This window comes from Kogia breviceps, chromosome 9 (assembly GCF_026419965.1).
Source record: "Kogia breviceps isolate mKogBre1 chromosome 9, mKogBre1 haplotype 1, whole genome shotgun sequence".
NCBI lineage: Eukaryota > Metazoa > Chordata > Mammalia > Artiodactyla > Physeteridae > Kogia > Kogia breviceps.
This window is the reverse complement of record NC_081318.1, coordinates 46,240,118-46,252,688: the sequence shown is the minus strand read 5'-3', so window position 1 is coordinate 46,252,688 and position 12,571 is coordinate 46,240,118. Positions and strand designations below refer to the sequence as shown.

The following is a 12,571-nucleotide window of genomic DNA, read 5'->3' as shown; positions in this document are numbered from 1 at the left end:
GTCCACCTTGTTACTGCTGAGGGGAGGTAGGAGTCTCAGCTTCCCACTAGGTCTCCACAGATACCTCCTTGGCTGGGAGGAGTAGGAATGCCTCATTACTGCCCCCTACATGGCCTTCACTGACACCACAGGGAAGGGTGGCTTTGTTACCACTGGGTGATAAAGTCCTAATCTGCCACTTGGCCTCCTCTGACACCACCCAGCAGGGACAGGGAGGGGCACCTTGTCACTGCCAGATGGGGTTTTAAGTACAGGCTCCTCACATGGTCTCCACTGACACTACTGGGGGGCAAGGGGAGTGATTGTTAGTGCTGGGCGGCTCCCTACTCAGCCTTTTCCGACACTACCCTGGCAATGGTGGTGGGGGACAGGGTTAGGGTGCCTTGTTACAACCTGGCAAGGGTGGAAGTCCAGGCTTCCCTCTTGACCTTTTGCTGGCTTGGGTGGAGATGAGGGTTCCATAGTTTTTCTCCGTGGTGTTTGGCTGGGGTAAAGCACTTATTCTCTAAGTTTTATCTGGCTAGATTGTCCATTTCCCAGTCCTTTGGCTAGAGAGCAGCTTTTCTTGTTTTGTTTGTTTGTTTTTCATCTCTGCTCATGCCCATTGGTGCTTTCAGGTTCCTGGCTTCTTCAGCTAGAAGTCTGGGATGCATGAGGCAAAAGAAAATCCAGGGAATTCAGCACTATGTCATGACTTGGGTCCTAAGGTCTCTAGCTGTTCTGCTTGTTTTATATATTATGTTCAGGGATTTTAGTTGTACTTAACTAAAGGAATAAGGAAGAGTATGTCTATTCCATCTTCTCAGAAGTCAAAGTCTCCAAATATACTTGTATTCTGTTTTTGATCATTTCAATATCCTAAAACCTTAGGGATGTAAATGTTTTTTTCTGTTCTCATTCATAGTGTATCATTTTCCTTATTATCATCTTTTAAATTTTTAAGTGGAAAACCTGAGAACCTGAATTAGGATCACTTTCTTCAGAGAGGATTTGCATCTATCTCTGCTGGGAGCCACCAGGCTTACTAACTGGGGACTGTTTTAGTTCTCTTCAAGGGTCCTGGTTTCATACAGAATTCTCAGGTTCCGTTTTCCTGTCCTGCAGCAGGAATGCTTGAGGGTTAATCATCTAAATCTGGGGCTATTATTGGCAAGGACATCTGGGACATTTGTTTACCATTACTGTCTAGCCTTTCAGCTCATTTTATCTTCTTTCTTTTTGTGGGAGAGGGATTGGTACAACTTCAAGATTTTCCTTATTTTCTTTCAAGCCCAGAAATGCTTTTCAAAAACTATGTCTGCTATAATATATCCAGAAGCTGGTTGTATTGTGGTTAGACGGCCAAAATCACTGGTAGAAATGGAAAGTCCTTACATATGACATTTGCTAGTACTACCTTGAAAACAACCAGAAACATAGTCATGATTAACAGATTTTTGTTAAAAGGCCAGACACGAAGATTTTATTGTTAATGTTTTAAATTCCTTAATGAAAGCTGTCATTTTAGGTAGGAGAGACAGATTTTAGAATAATATGCAATTTTTAGTACCTACAGCACAACTGAGCCTTGCTTTACTATATTACCATAACTGTGTTCTGGGTCACAGACAAACTTGGTCTTTTTGGGAGGAGTTAACTATCAAAAACTGGAATACTGGAGGGTATACTTGAAAGCAGTGAGGTGTAACAGCTATGAAACATGGTCAAACCTGTAGTCTATGGCTCAGCCTCACTACAGAATTGCAGCTGTAGCTGAAAGTCCTTTGGTCCTTCTTCCTAAGAGTAAAAACCAAATCTTTATTTTATGCTCCTGTGGCTTGTTCTCTCTCATTCTAATAACCTGTTTTGAAGGTCCAGCTCACTGCATTCCACAGAGACATAAGAGATTTTTTGATAACCAGTGTTGTTTTATTCATGACTCTTCTTTCTTCCACTTATTCAGTAAGTAAATTTAAGAAGGTGACCATTTCTTGGTAAGCCAAGAATCAAATTTCAGCTTCCGGGAAACACTTTTCCCTCATATTCTTGACCCTTCTACTTTAAAATCTTGTTCCAAGGATAGCTCTGTACAAACTTAATTCTTCAGTAAGAACAATAATAATTGTTAATACTTATTATATGCCAGGCTCTGTTCTAAGCATATATATATATAAAGCAATCCTAAGACATAGATATTTGGGCTGTCTTCAGTCTGCAGGCAAGGAAGCTGAGGCACAGTCATATAACCTGAAGTTTCCCAGCTAGAAAGTGCTGTAACTGACAGTCAGTCCTCGGCTGTCTGGTTCCAGAGTCTGTGCAATTATCCTTTAGTATAGACTGCCTATAGACCAAGACCAGACTCAGTATGTGTGATGATATGAGTCTCTCTAACAAAATTAAATGTAGTATTTTAGTAGGGATGATAGGTTAAACCTAAATAAATAGGTTAAACCTAAATAACCTAAATAAATACATTTATTCCTCTAAGAACAGTATGCCATCTTTTATATTTTGAAGTTGTTATAATCAATTGTCTCTGAAGTTTGCTTGCTCTTAGTAAGCTGACTAAGAAAAAATCCCACAGCAGAGTGATTTACCAGCACCATCCTTAAGTTGCAAATCTACGCTTTATCACAGAGCAAAAATACACTTCAGATCAACTCAATAAAATAACGTTAAGGGTTCACAGAAGGAATACTCACATCTACTTGTCATGCATTCCAATGCTGCAAGGCCCCCTTTTCAATTGTCTAACTCCTATCCTGGTCTTTTTATAGCCTGAAAACAAGGAATCACCCAAGTGAGATATCCCTTCAGAACACTGTTGAAAATATATTAAACAGACAGATATCCCAGATCCCTGTTCTAAATGTTAAAAATGTATTAACATATAGAGAAAATATCTGTAGATGTATTCTATTAGGTTCTAATGAGTTTTTGCTTCCCCCTTTTTGATAATGTCTTCAATTTCTTCTGAGACCTTTCCTTTGTAGTCATTTGGTTCTATTGAGTTTAACTTCTTTTGATACTCCAGTGGCAAACCATTCTCTTTTGCACCCAGGCAAATCACCTAGAAATGGTTAAAATAAACAAAAAACCCTTTAGTTAGGAACATAATTTAATTTAGTATACCACAGCTTTATTTGTAGTATCAAAGTAAGAAATATTAGCTTTCAGATAACTCTAGAATAAATTCTAGAACAAAATGGAGGGATAGTCATTCCTCTCACAATGAGCATGAACGTGCAGGGAGTTTTCAAAGCCACAAGATCCACCCTTATGGAAGAGCAATCGTACTCAGTAATATGATTTAAAATATATATATATATATATATATTTTTTTTCGGTACGTGGGCCTCTCACTGTTGTGGCCCCTCCCATTGCGGAGCACAGGCTCCGGATGCGCAGGCTCAGCGGCCATGGCTCACGGGCCCAGCCGCTCCGCAGCATGTGGGATCTTCCCGGACCGGGGCACGAACCCGTGTCCCCTGCATCGGCAGGCGGATTCTCAACCACTGCGCCACCAGGGAAGCCCTAAAATATTTTTATATTAAGAGAAAAACTTATTGTACAGAATTTGCATGATTTTTTAAGAAACAAACACCATTCTCCAAAAAAAATTTCCAGTTTACAGGTAGCAGTTGTAGTTGAATCCTGGAGTCTACTCTACCTCTGAATTAGATGTGAGGGAATAAATAGCAAGTGTGTCCAGTGGTACTTCCCAGATCCACACCAGGCTTAATTCCTCTAGGTTCCTTTCTAGAAAATTCCAGATTAGGCCCAGGAACTGGGTCACCCTCTCCAGGTAGCATGTCCTGATTGGGCCTGCCAACAAGTACCTAAGTTTGGGTTTCTGAAAAGAGATGTTGGACTCTCTATCCTGAATTCTTTTCTGGTGCCTGAGGGAGGGGTATCCCTGATTTTGAAAAGCAGTGTGACTTATTTTTCCGTCCATCTGGAAATGGAAAACATTTCAGCAGTAGGATATATATTTTTTACCTACAAAAATGAATCTTGGTGTTCACGAAATACTGTTTTATGGAGGAAAAAAAATGATTACAAAAGCATGGGTATAGAATAACTCTACAAAAAATACACTCATACATGCTATTTTCTACTTTAAAAAGGAAAAAAACATGTCTAGAATTATGATTCAAATACATTTCTATAAGCTTTTTATTAATAAATGAAGTTTTAGGGACATATTTCTATCATTATAAATAAACCTGAACATTTAGTTATTTGGTAAATAACTATCATTTTTGTATTAAAAAACATTTTGATTAAAATGAATTGTACATGTAAAATTTAAAACACACAAAGCCTTTTAAAAACAAGATATTCTTTAGTTTAGCTCAGTGAAAATTAACAAGGAATCACCAAAAGTCTTTGTAAGTAGTTAAAAGGATACCTTTTTATACTGGGGTGATGGGGGAACACTCTCATAATTTGTCATCTGATAACTTCGACAGGTTATTTCTTTTCCTTCTTGAGTAGAAACATTAACTTCTATTGGGATATACATTCCACTTTTAACCCCTTCTTGCCTGAAACCAGAACAGTCAAATTTTAATCATACTTGACTTAGCCAAGTTAGTTTACCGGATTAAAATTTTTAACTATCTATGGATGTACTTGCTCCCTGTATATTTTGGGATAGAGTAGAAGTACCACCACATCAAAAGGAAGTTTAGCATTTCAATTAGAAAGCTGGAGACTTACTATTACTGGGTATGCTTCTAATACATCTCTATATTTAGCCTATCTAAAAACATGCTTCAGTGTAGTTATTTCAAGCTTTGTAACCCTGAAACATTGCTCTCTAGGCTACAAAAACGGCTATGTGTTCTGACAGCAAGAGAATACCCACCCAGAGAAAAGTAGAGAGGATGGCTCATTCCTGTTTGCAAGTGAAGTAAAGTATTAAGCATGTCAGATGCTTGTCTGCTCTTCTCAAATCCTACTCTTTTCTGCCACTTGATTTGCATTAAATGCTCTGCCACACAACTCTTGAGTTCTATTTATAAAGAACATCAAAGCATTTCTAACGTTTTGAAGTTTTTACAAATGATTATTACTGTTTTTACTGATTCCACCGCCACCTTAAATAATTATTTTTTAAAAACTGACTAATAAAAACTGAGCTGCTTTTGAAATCAATAAAAGTATGTAACAATTACAAAAATCTTCATGCCTTCTCACAATATGAAACTACAAAGATACTTTTGTTAAAAAACAAATAGAATGAAAAGAAGGACTTCCATCAATTATAGAAGAGATTACAAATGTCTCCCCAAATATCGATCAGAGAGTGTGACCCTTCTAGGCTTTTCTTTTTAGGAATGAACATTATACCTTTTAGGTTAACTCTAAAGTATAAAGAGTATGTCCACAGTATATGGTTTTGAAAAACCAACACATATATACACATCCTTGCATATGATCCACTTTCTAAATTAGTAATTATTTAACTTATAATTAGAAGTCACCTACTTATCTAGAGAACTTAAATTGCTTTTGTTCATTTTCCATACTACTCCCCATACTTCATCGCCAGGACTTTCAAAAATGGTGGCTATACCTCCATGCCAAGTTTCACTAGTTTTGCCTTGGGGATTGCCAAAGTCAAGCTTAAAATCCTACAAAGGAAACCAAAGTGATATGATCAGTATCCACATGAACCAAAATTTCCTTCCTCAAAATAAAAAAAGATTTACCTTGAACTCCATGCAACTAAAACAAACTTTGAGTTCCTTCTGTAAAAAATACAAAGATAAACAACCAAGGACCCAGATCTCAAGGACTATAATTTTTCATTTTTCTTTAAAAATGAACTGTATACTGAATATGTACACGTATCTCACCATAAACAAGAGGCTTAAAGGGGAAAATAAATCCCATAATCCTGATGCCTTAACACAGCTATCTTTATTTTTCCCAGCCCACTTACATACACATAGATTTTAACTTAGAGACAATCATAGTGTACATAATTGTTGAAGCTGGGTGATGGCTACATAAGGGTTATAACATTCTTTCCACTTTTATGTATGTAAGTGTATCCTATTAGCATATTTTTTTGTCCTAAGGGAGCTGGCATTTGAGGGTGATCTGTACACTTATAAATTTAATATTCCTGAATTGTATTAACATATCTAATAATCATAAGAGCAGCTAACACTTACTGAAAAATTACTGGGTTCTATACACTGTGCTATGAGCTTTATATGGACTTTTAAAAAATCCTGTCAACAACTTTTTATACCCATTTAACAGAAAGAAAAACTATGGCTTAAAAAGATTAAGCAATTTGCCTAAGGTCTCACAACTAATAAGTAATGGAGTCAAGGTTTCGAGTTTAGTTTCCTCCCTCACAGAGATGAGTAATCAAATGACACAGCCAGGAAGACTAAAAATCCTCACTTGGCTGTTTGGTCTAAGAGGATTTCTTTCCATCTTTCCAGGGCTTAGCTTCCTTAATGATAAAAAAAAAAAAAAAAGGTTAGAGTAGATAATAAACCTAAGGTTTATATTTTATCTCTGTCACCTTTATTTTCTTAAAAACCTGTCAGAATTTCACAAAAAAGGTCGGTTTGAGTGACCAGTACCTTCAATTGGTATACTGGATGTTCTAGGACCAGGTATCCCTGACAGGACATCAGGAGATCTGATAAAAGTTACAACCACACTAGGAACTGGTTGTCTATTGTTAAATCCAATAGACAATTTTCATTCCTTGTCTTGCTCTACTTCTCAGCTGCTTCTGACATCGTTAACCACCCGGTCTTGATCTGTCTCCTTTCTTTTAGGCTGTTCCTTGATCTCCTCAATTTCCTTTGCCAACTCCTCCTCCACTACCTGGCCTTTAAATTTTTTTGTGTGTGTGTGTGTGGTACGCGGGCCTCTCACTGTTGTGGCCTCTCCCGCTGCGGAGCACAGGCTCCGGACGCGCAGGCTCAGCGGCCATGGCTCACGGGGCGCAGCTGCTCCGCGGCATGTGGGATCTTCCCGGACCGGGGCACGAACCCGTGTCCCCTGCATCGGCAGGCGGACTCTCAACCATTGCGCCACCAGGGAAGCCCCTACCTGGTCTTTAAATGTTCGAGTTTCTGAGGGCTCAGTTTAGGCGCTTTTCTCTGTTCAGCAATTTGCTCAAGACAATCTCATCCCCTCCAATGGCTTCAAATACCATCCAATATTCCAATCGTCTTCTAATCCAGCTAAGATCTCTCTTCTGAGCTTCAAAAGTGCTTAGAATATAGTGAGTATTTAATGAATGTTCACTAATATTTTTCTGCTCACTTGGATATACAACAGCATCTCAAACTTAGTACAGCTGACCCTTGAATAACACAGGTTTGAACTACACAGGTCCAGGTATACGTGAATTTTTTTCAATAAATATAGCATCTATATTTTCCTTTTACATATCATCAAATTAACTAAGTATGGGGAAAAGTTCGAGTAGAGATTAAAATAGAGAATATGTGGCATCAAAAGAAAGAGGGTCTGAGTCCTGATTCTATCCAAACTTTTTCAGCTTCCTGCCCTTGGGTGAGTCATGTATCAATTCCTTTGTTTTTGAGGTAGAGATGGCAGTTCTGATTTTCGGCTGGGTGAAGGGTTGGTACCACTAACCCCGCCATTGTTTAACGGCCAAATACATGTCCAAACTGAGCTTGATTTTCCCTCCCAAACTAATTCTCCTCTTCTTTTCACAAACATCACCGTCATCTACTCTGTTTCATCAAAAAGCTTAGTCAGGGCTTCCCTGGTGGCGCAGTGGTTGAGGGCCCGCCTGCTGATGCGGGGGACACGCGTTCGTGCCCCGGTCTGGGAGGATCCCACATGCCACGGAGCGGCTGGGCCCGTGAGCCATGGCCGCTGGGCCTGCGCGTCCGGAGCCTGTGCTCCACAAGGGGAGAGGCCACAAAGGTGAGAGGCCCGCGTACCGCAATAAAAAAAAAAAAAAAAAAAAAAAAAAAACACCTTAGTCATCCCCATTATCTTCTCTTCCTTTCACAATCAATCACCAAGGCCTAACAGCACTCGCTCCTAAATATCTCCCAAACCCATCTACCCTCCACTGCTACCACTGCAGGATACCATTATCTTTAGCATGGACTGCTGCAAAGGCTTCCTAACTGGGCTGCCTATGTCCACTGCTGCCCCCACCCTTCCAATCCATTTTCCATAGCAACCAGAACCAGCATTCAAAGATGTAAATCTGATGTTTCATTTGCTTAAATTTGGCAGAGGTCTTCTCATTGGTCTCAACATAAAGACCCAAGCCTTCTCTGGCCTCTGTGGTCCTGTAAAATGTGGCCCTTTCCGACCTCTCTAGTCTTCATGCTACACCCTCCTCACACACTAGATTCCAGCCACACTAGCTGGAAGGTCCAGCTTTTTTCTTTCCTGAGGTCTTTTGTCCCTGCTGTTCATTCTATCTGTTTGCTTCCCCCATCCCCAGTCATTCAGGTCTCAGTTTAAAAGTCACATTTTCAGGAATGGCTTTACTGAGCATCCCGGTTAGGTCAGGTCCCCAAGTCATACACTTCCATAGCACCTTGAATGTCTCCTTTAAAAAAAAAAAAAAAGAAATTTCACTTTTTTTAAGAGCAGTTTTAAGTTCAGAACAGAACTGAGAGTAAGGTATAACATGTCTCCTTTTAAGAGTGACCATACCTGTGACGGAATAATCATTTGCTTGATAGCTCTTTGCTGCATTCCAATTATAAACCATCTGAACTTCTTTCCCACGTTTGGGGAATTCCCTGCCTTATGAGTTTGGGGGTAGACAGTGTTCAGAGCCCGACTCCTATTTTTGAAGTTTCAAATGCCAGAAGTTGGTTCTCCCAGCTTTTCTTGAAGTCAAGGCATGGGCACGTGGCCAAGACTTAGCCAATCAGGACACCCACCTAGGGCTTTGAATTAGAAACTAGTGACCCAGGGCAGCAAAAAGTCCACCTTGGTGGTGGCAACCATATTTGGGTTTCAGGAACTTGGAGGTGTAGTGACAGTAGCAGGCAGGGTCCAGAGCAGGTGATGCACAATGCAACGTCCATGTTTACCAAGCTTAGCGGCGATGCAACAGTGGCCTCCTGGGCTGGTTCTGTTGCTGTCATACTGGCTGTTTTAGAGCTTCCCTTTTATGCCTGCTTGTTTTGTCAGCTTTGTGGTCCTACCTTCCTGGTCATTCTGTGAGCTCTTCAAACGGCCTTTCAACACATTCTTTTTCTGCTTGAATCAGCCACTTCTGTTGCTTGCAACTAAGAACCCTGACAACGATAGCAGAGACCATGTTTGTTTGGTTCAACAATATCAAAAGGCTTTGTACATAACTTGTTTGAGCGTCTCTCCTATAGACTGGGAGGTCCTGAAAGCAGCCAGCTTTACTGAATCATCTTTGTATCTCCAGGTAAGTGCTGGAAGAATACGCACTAAATGAATAAATGGACTGTACTAAGAGCAATGATTCTTACCAAGGCAAGCGAAGGTTCATCCAGCCACTTGATTTAACTGAGCACAGCCCTTACTGTGAATAAGACACGGCTCCAGCTTTCAGGACCTCTCAGCTCGGGAGCAAAAGGCAGGTAAATGGATTTTTACAAAACCAGGTGACAAGTCCTGGAGCAAAGGGAGGTACAGAACAGAAAGCAACTGATTCCCTTACTTGGGTCAGAGAAGGCTTCTCAGAGGGACCAACCGAATGGATTCTGTGATGATGCCCCTAAAAATCAGTGGCCACGGGAGAGGCGCTGGGATCTGGGCAGAACGAGCAGCTGGTGAGAACGTCAGGAGGGAGACCTCAGGGCAGCCTGGGAGGCACAGGTGCCAGAGTAGCACAGCTCAGCAGGGGTCAAGCACAGGGCTGAGGGCGAGAGCGACCGGCCCGGGGTCGTGCAAAGAACCCTGATCAGAAAGAGCTGCATTCCCGGCCCAGTGCTGCCAACAAGCGGCGTAGAGAAAGCGAGTTCTCGAAATCCTGGCTCCCTCGTCTGCAGAGGGGGGCAGAGGCCATCGTAGGGGCCGGGAGGAGGGCACTGACCTGCAGGCGGGCCACGCTGCAGAACACGGCCGAGGGGTTTCGGAGGTGGATCCGCTCCGTCAGCAGGTTGCTGCCATAGGCGAAGTAGAGAAAACTCTCCCCTTCCTGGCTCCGGAGGTCCTCGCCGCCCGAGTTCGCCATGTCCCACCGGACGCCTGCACGGACCTGGGATCTGTAGCAGGAGTGTGAGGAGAGGACGAGAAGCATAGCGCTGTGGCCGATGACCCCAGTCCAGGAAGCGCGGCGCCGCGCAGCCTTAGAGGTTAGGGGAAAGGCGGGAAGCTGGGGCCGGGCGAGTCACCTGCGAGCACTCTTCTGACTGGCTGCCAATGCCCAACGCTGTGAGTTGCTCCCTCTGATTGGCCAGCCCTCCGCCTCCTCTTCGCTCGCTGCTTGGACTTTGCAATACTCTGCCCTGAGGCGACCCGGGGCTGATTCCACATTGGACCCGCTCCTCTGTTGTCCCGCCCCCGTGTTCAAGGCTTGCTCTGATTGGCTCCCTCTACGCGAGGGCGGGTCAGGTCCCCCATTTGTGGGTAGTAGCTCGCCGGTCCCGGCCAGATATTCTTACCTTTGGGTGGCTCCTCCGTGGTTCACTGGCTGTATGTGCTGTTTAGGGAATTTTTGGTCCGTTTAAGATGAAACAGCAGCTCTGGTCATGCCCCCCACTGTCCATCACCCGGCAGGTCGCCCCTGTCCCCCTCTCTGCGTTTGGAGTCTGTTCACTCCCACACGCTGGTACCCGCACCCCTAGCCCTGATCACCTCCCTGATACCTTTTCTAAGGACGCTTGGCTTCCTGGAAAAGCTCCTCTGAGTGTCAGGGGCTCCTTTCCCTGGTGGAAGTAGCGTGCAGCGTTCAAATCACGACGCTTGCTGTTTACTTGGAAGCCTAAGCTCCGGCACTTCTCGTCTCTGGTTCCTCCTTTTTTTTTTTTTTTTTTTTAATTCTTTTTAAACATCTTTATTGGAGTATAATTGCTTTACAATGGTGTGTTCGTTTCTGCTTTATAACAAAGTGAATCAGTTATACATATACATATGTTCCCATATCTCTTCCTTCTTGCGTCTCCCTCCAACCCTCCCTATCCCACCCCTCTAGATGGTCACAAAGCACTGAGCTGATCTCCCTGTGCAATGCAGCTGCTTCCCACTAGCTATCTGTTTTACATTTGGTAGTGTATATATGTCCATGCCAGTCCCTCACTTCGTCCCAGCTTACCCCTCCCCCTCCCCGTGTCCTCAAGTCCATTCTCTACGTCTGTGTCTTTATTCCGGTCCTGCCCCTAGGTTCTTCAGACCATTTTTTTTTTTTTTTTTTTTTAGATTCCATATATATGTATTAGCATACGGTATTTGTTTTTCTCTTTCTGACTTACTTCACTCTGTATGACAGACCCTAGGTCCATCCACCTCACTACAAATAACTCAATTTCATTTCTTTTTATGGCTGAGTGATATTCCATTGCATATATGTGCCACATCTTCTTTATCCATTCGTCTGTCGATGGACACTTAGGTTGCTTCCATGTCCTGGCTATTGTAAATAGAGCTGCAATGATCTGGTTCCTCCTTTAAAATAGAGATTATAAGATGTTATGATCACAATTACATAAGTTATGATCACCTATCTCCTAGGGTTGGTGTAAGTATTAAAAGTAACTTTGTTAATGTTATTAGGTGCAAAAGCTCCAGTGTAAAGATATAGAAGTATTGTATAATAACAATGATATAAAAACTCTATATTGTTAACTTTGAAATGAAAATATTAATATGAACTCAGGGCCTAGAAGCAATGACTATCCTTGGCACCCAGATTTTGACCTCTAAATACCACTTTTCCACTAAAAGGTACCAGGGCTCCTTGGAGAAATGGCTGATGTCAGTCGGGTCAAGAGCTGAGAAATAATAGGAGCACTTAGAACATCATGTGACAGAAAGTCAGGAGGTATTAAAAAACGAGGTCCTTTGAAAAGAACACAGAAGCTAGCTTGAAGGAATGCCCACTGGCCAAAGTTAGAACAATTTGAGCATCAAAATTAATAACCGCAAGTTATTTAAAATGTCAAACATAAAATTCATTTCCACTAAAGTGCAAAGCAAATCTAAAAAAACAACAGTTTTAAAAAAACTTCCTTTGCCATACTACTGGCAGTGACTATTACACCAACTCTTTACTCTGAAAAGTGGTAATTTAAGAAAATTACCATTTATCCTGCTTTTCTAGTTGCAGCTGTATTTCAGGGTAACCAAATGGCCCCAGTTGATGAGGAAACAGTTCTCTTTACAAAAACATGCCAGCTAAATAATGTAAAATGAAGGATAGAATTAGAAATTCACCATTTTGCAGTCCCTAGTGGAATGATTGATTCATGCCAGGATCATCAATGAGACCAATTGGTGAAAGTGAGATAGGGAACAGGATATTCACATAGAGCAAGGGATTATGTGCCAGTCATCAGGGAAATCCATAATGACAGTGGAGAAATCTGGCCCCTTCCCACCTTAACCTAGATCGATCTTATCATCAGTAAAATGGACCAAC

At 41.8% G+C, this 12,571-nt stretch overlaps 1 protein-coding gene and 1 long non-coding RNA gene across 3 annotated transcripts in view; both read right to left on the bottom strand.

Annotated features, from left to right (window-relative positions):
* Nucleotides 1–1,886: 1,886 nt before the first annotated feature.
* Nucleotides 1,887–10,544, bottom strand: GGCT (gamma-glutamylcyclotransferase). Of its 2 annotated transcripts, none has more exons than XM_067042397.1 (5): nt 10,329–10,544; nt 10,028–10,199; nt 5,473–5,618; nt 4,391–4,526; nt 1,887–3,049 (listed from the first exon to the last, which is right to left on the bottom strand). In XM_067042397.1, the coding sequence occupies exons 2-5, from the start codon at nt 10,166–10,168 to the stop codon at nt 2,906–2,908; spliced, it is 567 nt and encodes a 188-aa protein (XP_066898498.1). In that variant the 5' UTR covers nt 10,169–10,199; nt 10,329–10,544; the 3' UTR covers nt 1,887–2,905. The 2 variants fall into 2 exon arrangements, with proteins under 2 accessions (XP_066898498.1, XP_066898497.1); XM_067042396.1 differs by lacking the exons at nt 10,028–10,199; nt 10,329–10,544 and adding exons at nt 8,665–9,257; nt 9,653–9,889.
* Nucleotides 10,545–11,314: 770 nt separating this feature from the next.
* Nucleotides 11,315–12,571, bottom strand: part of LOC131762297 (uncharacterized) — a 61,610-nt gene continuing 60,353 nt past the window's right edge. The window contains exon 6 of the long non-coding RNA XR_010842181.1: nt 11,315–11,598. This is a non-coding gene — a long non-coding RNA (uncharacterized lncRNA). The remainder of the gene's footprint in view (nt 11,599–12,571) is intronic.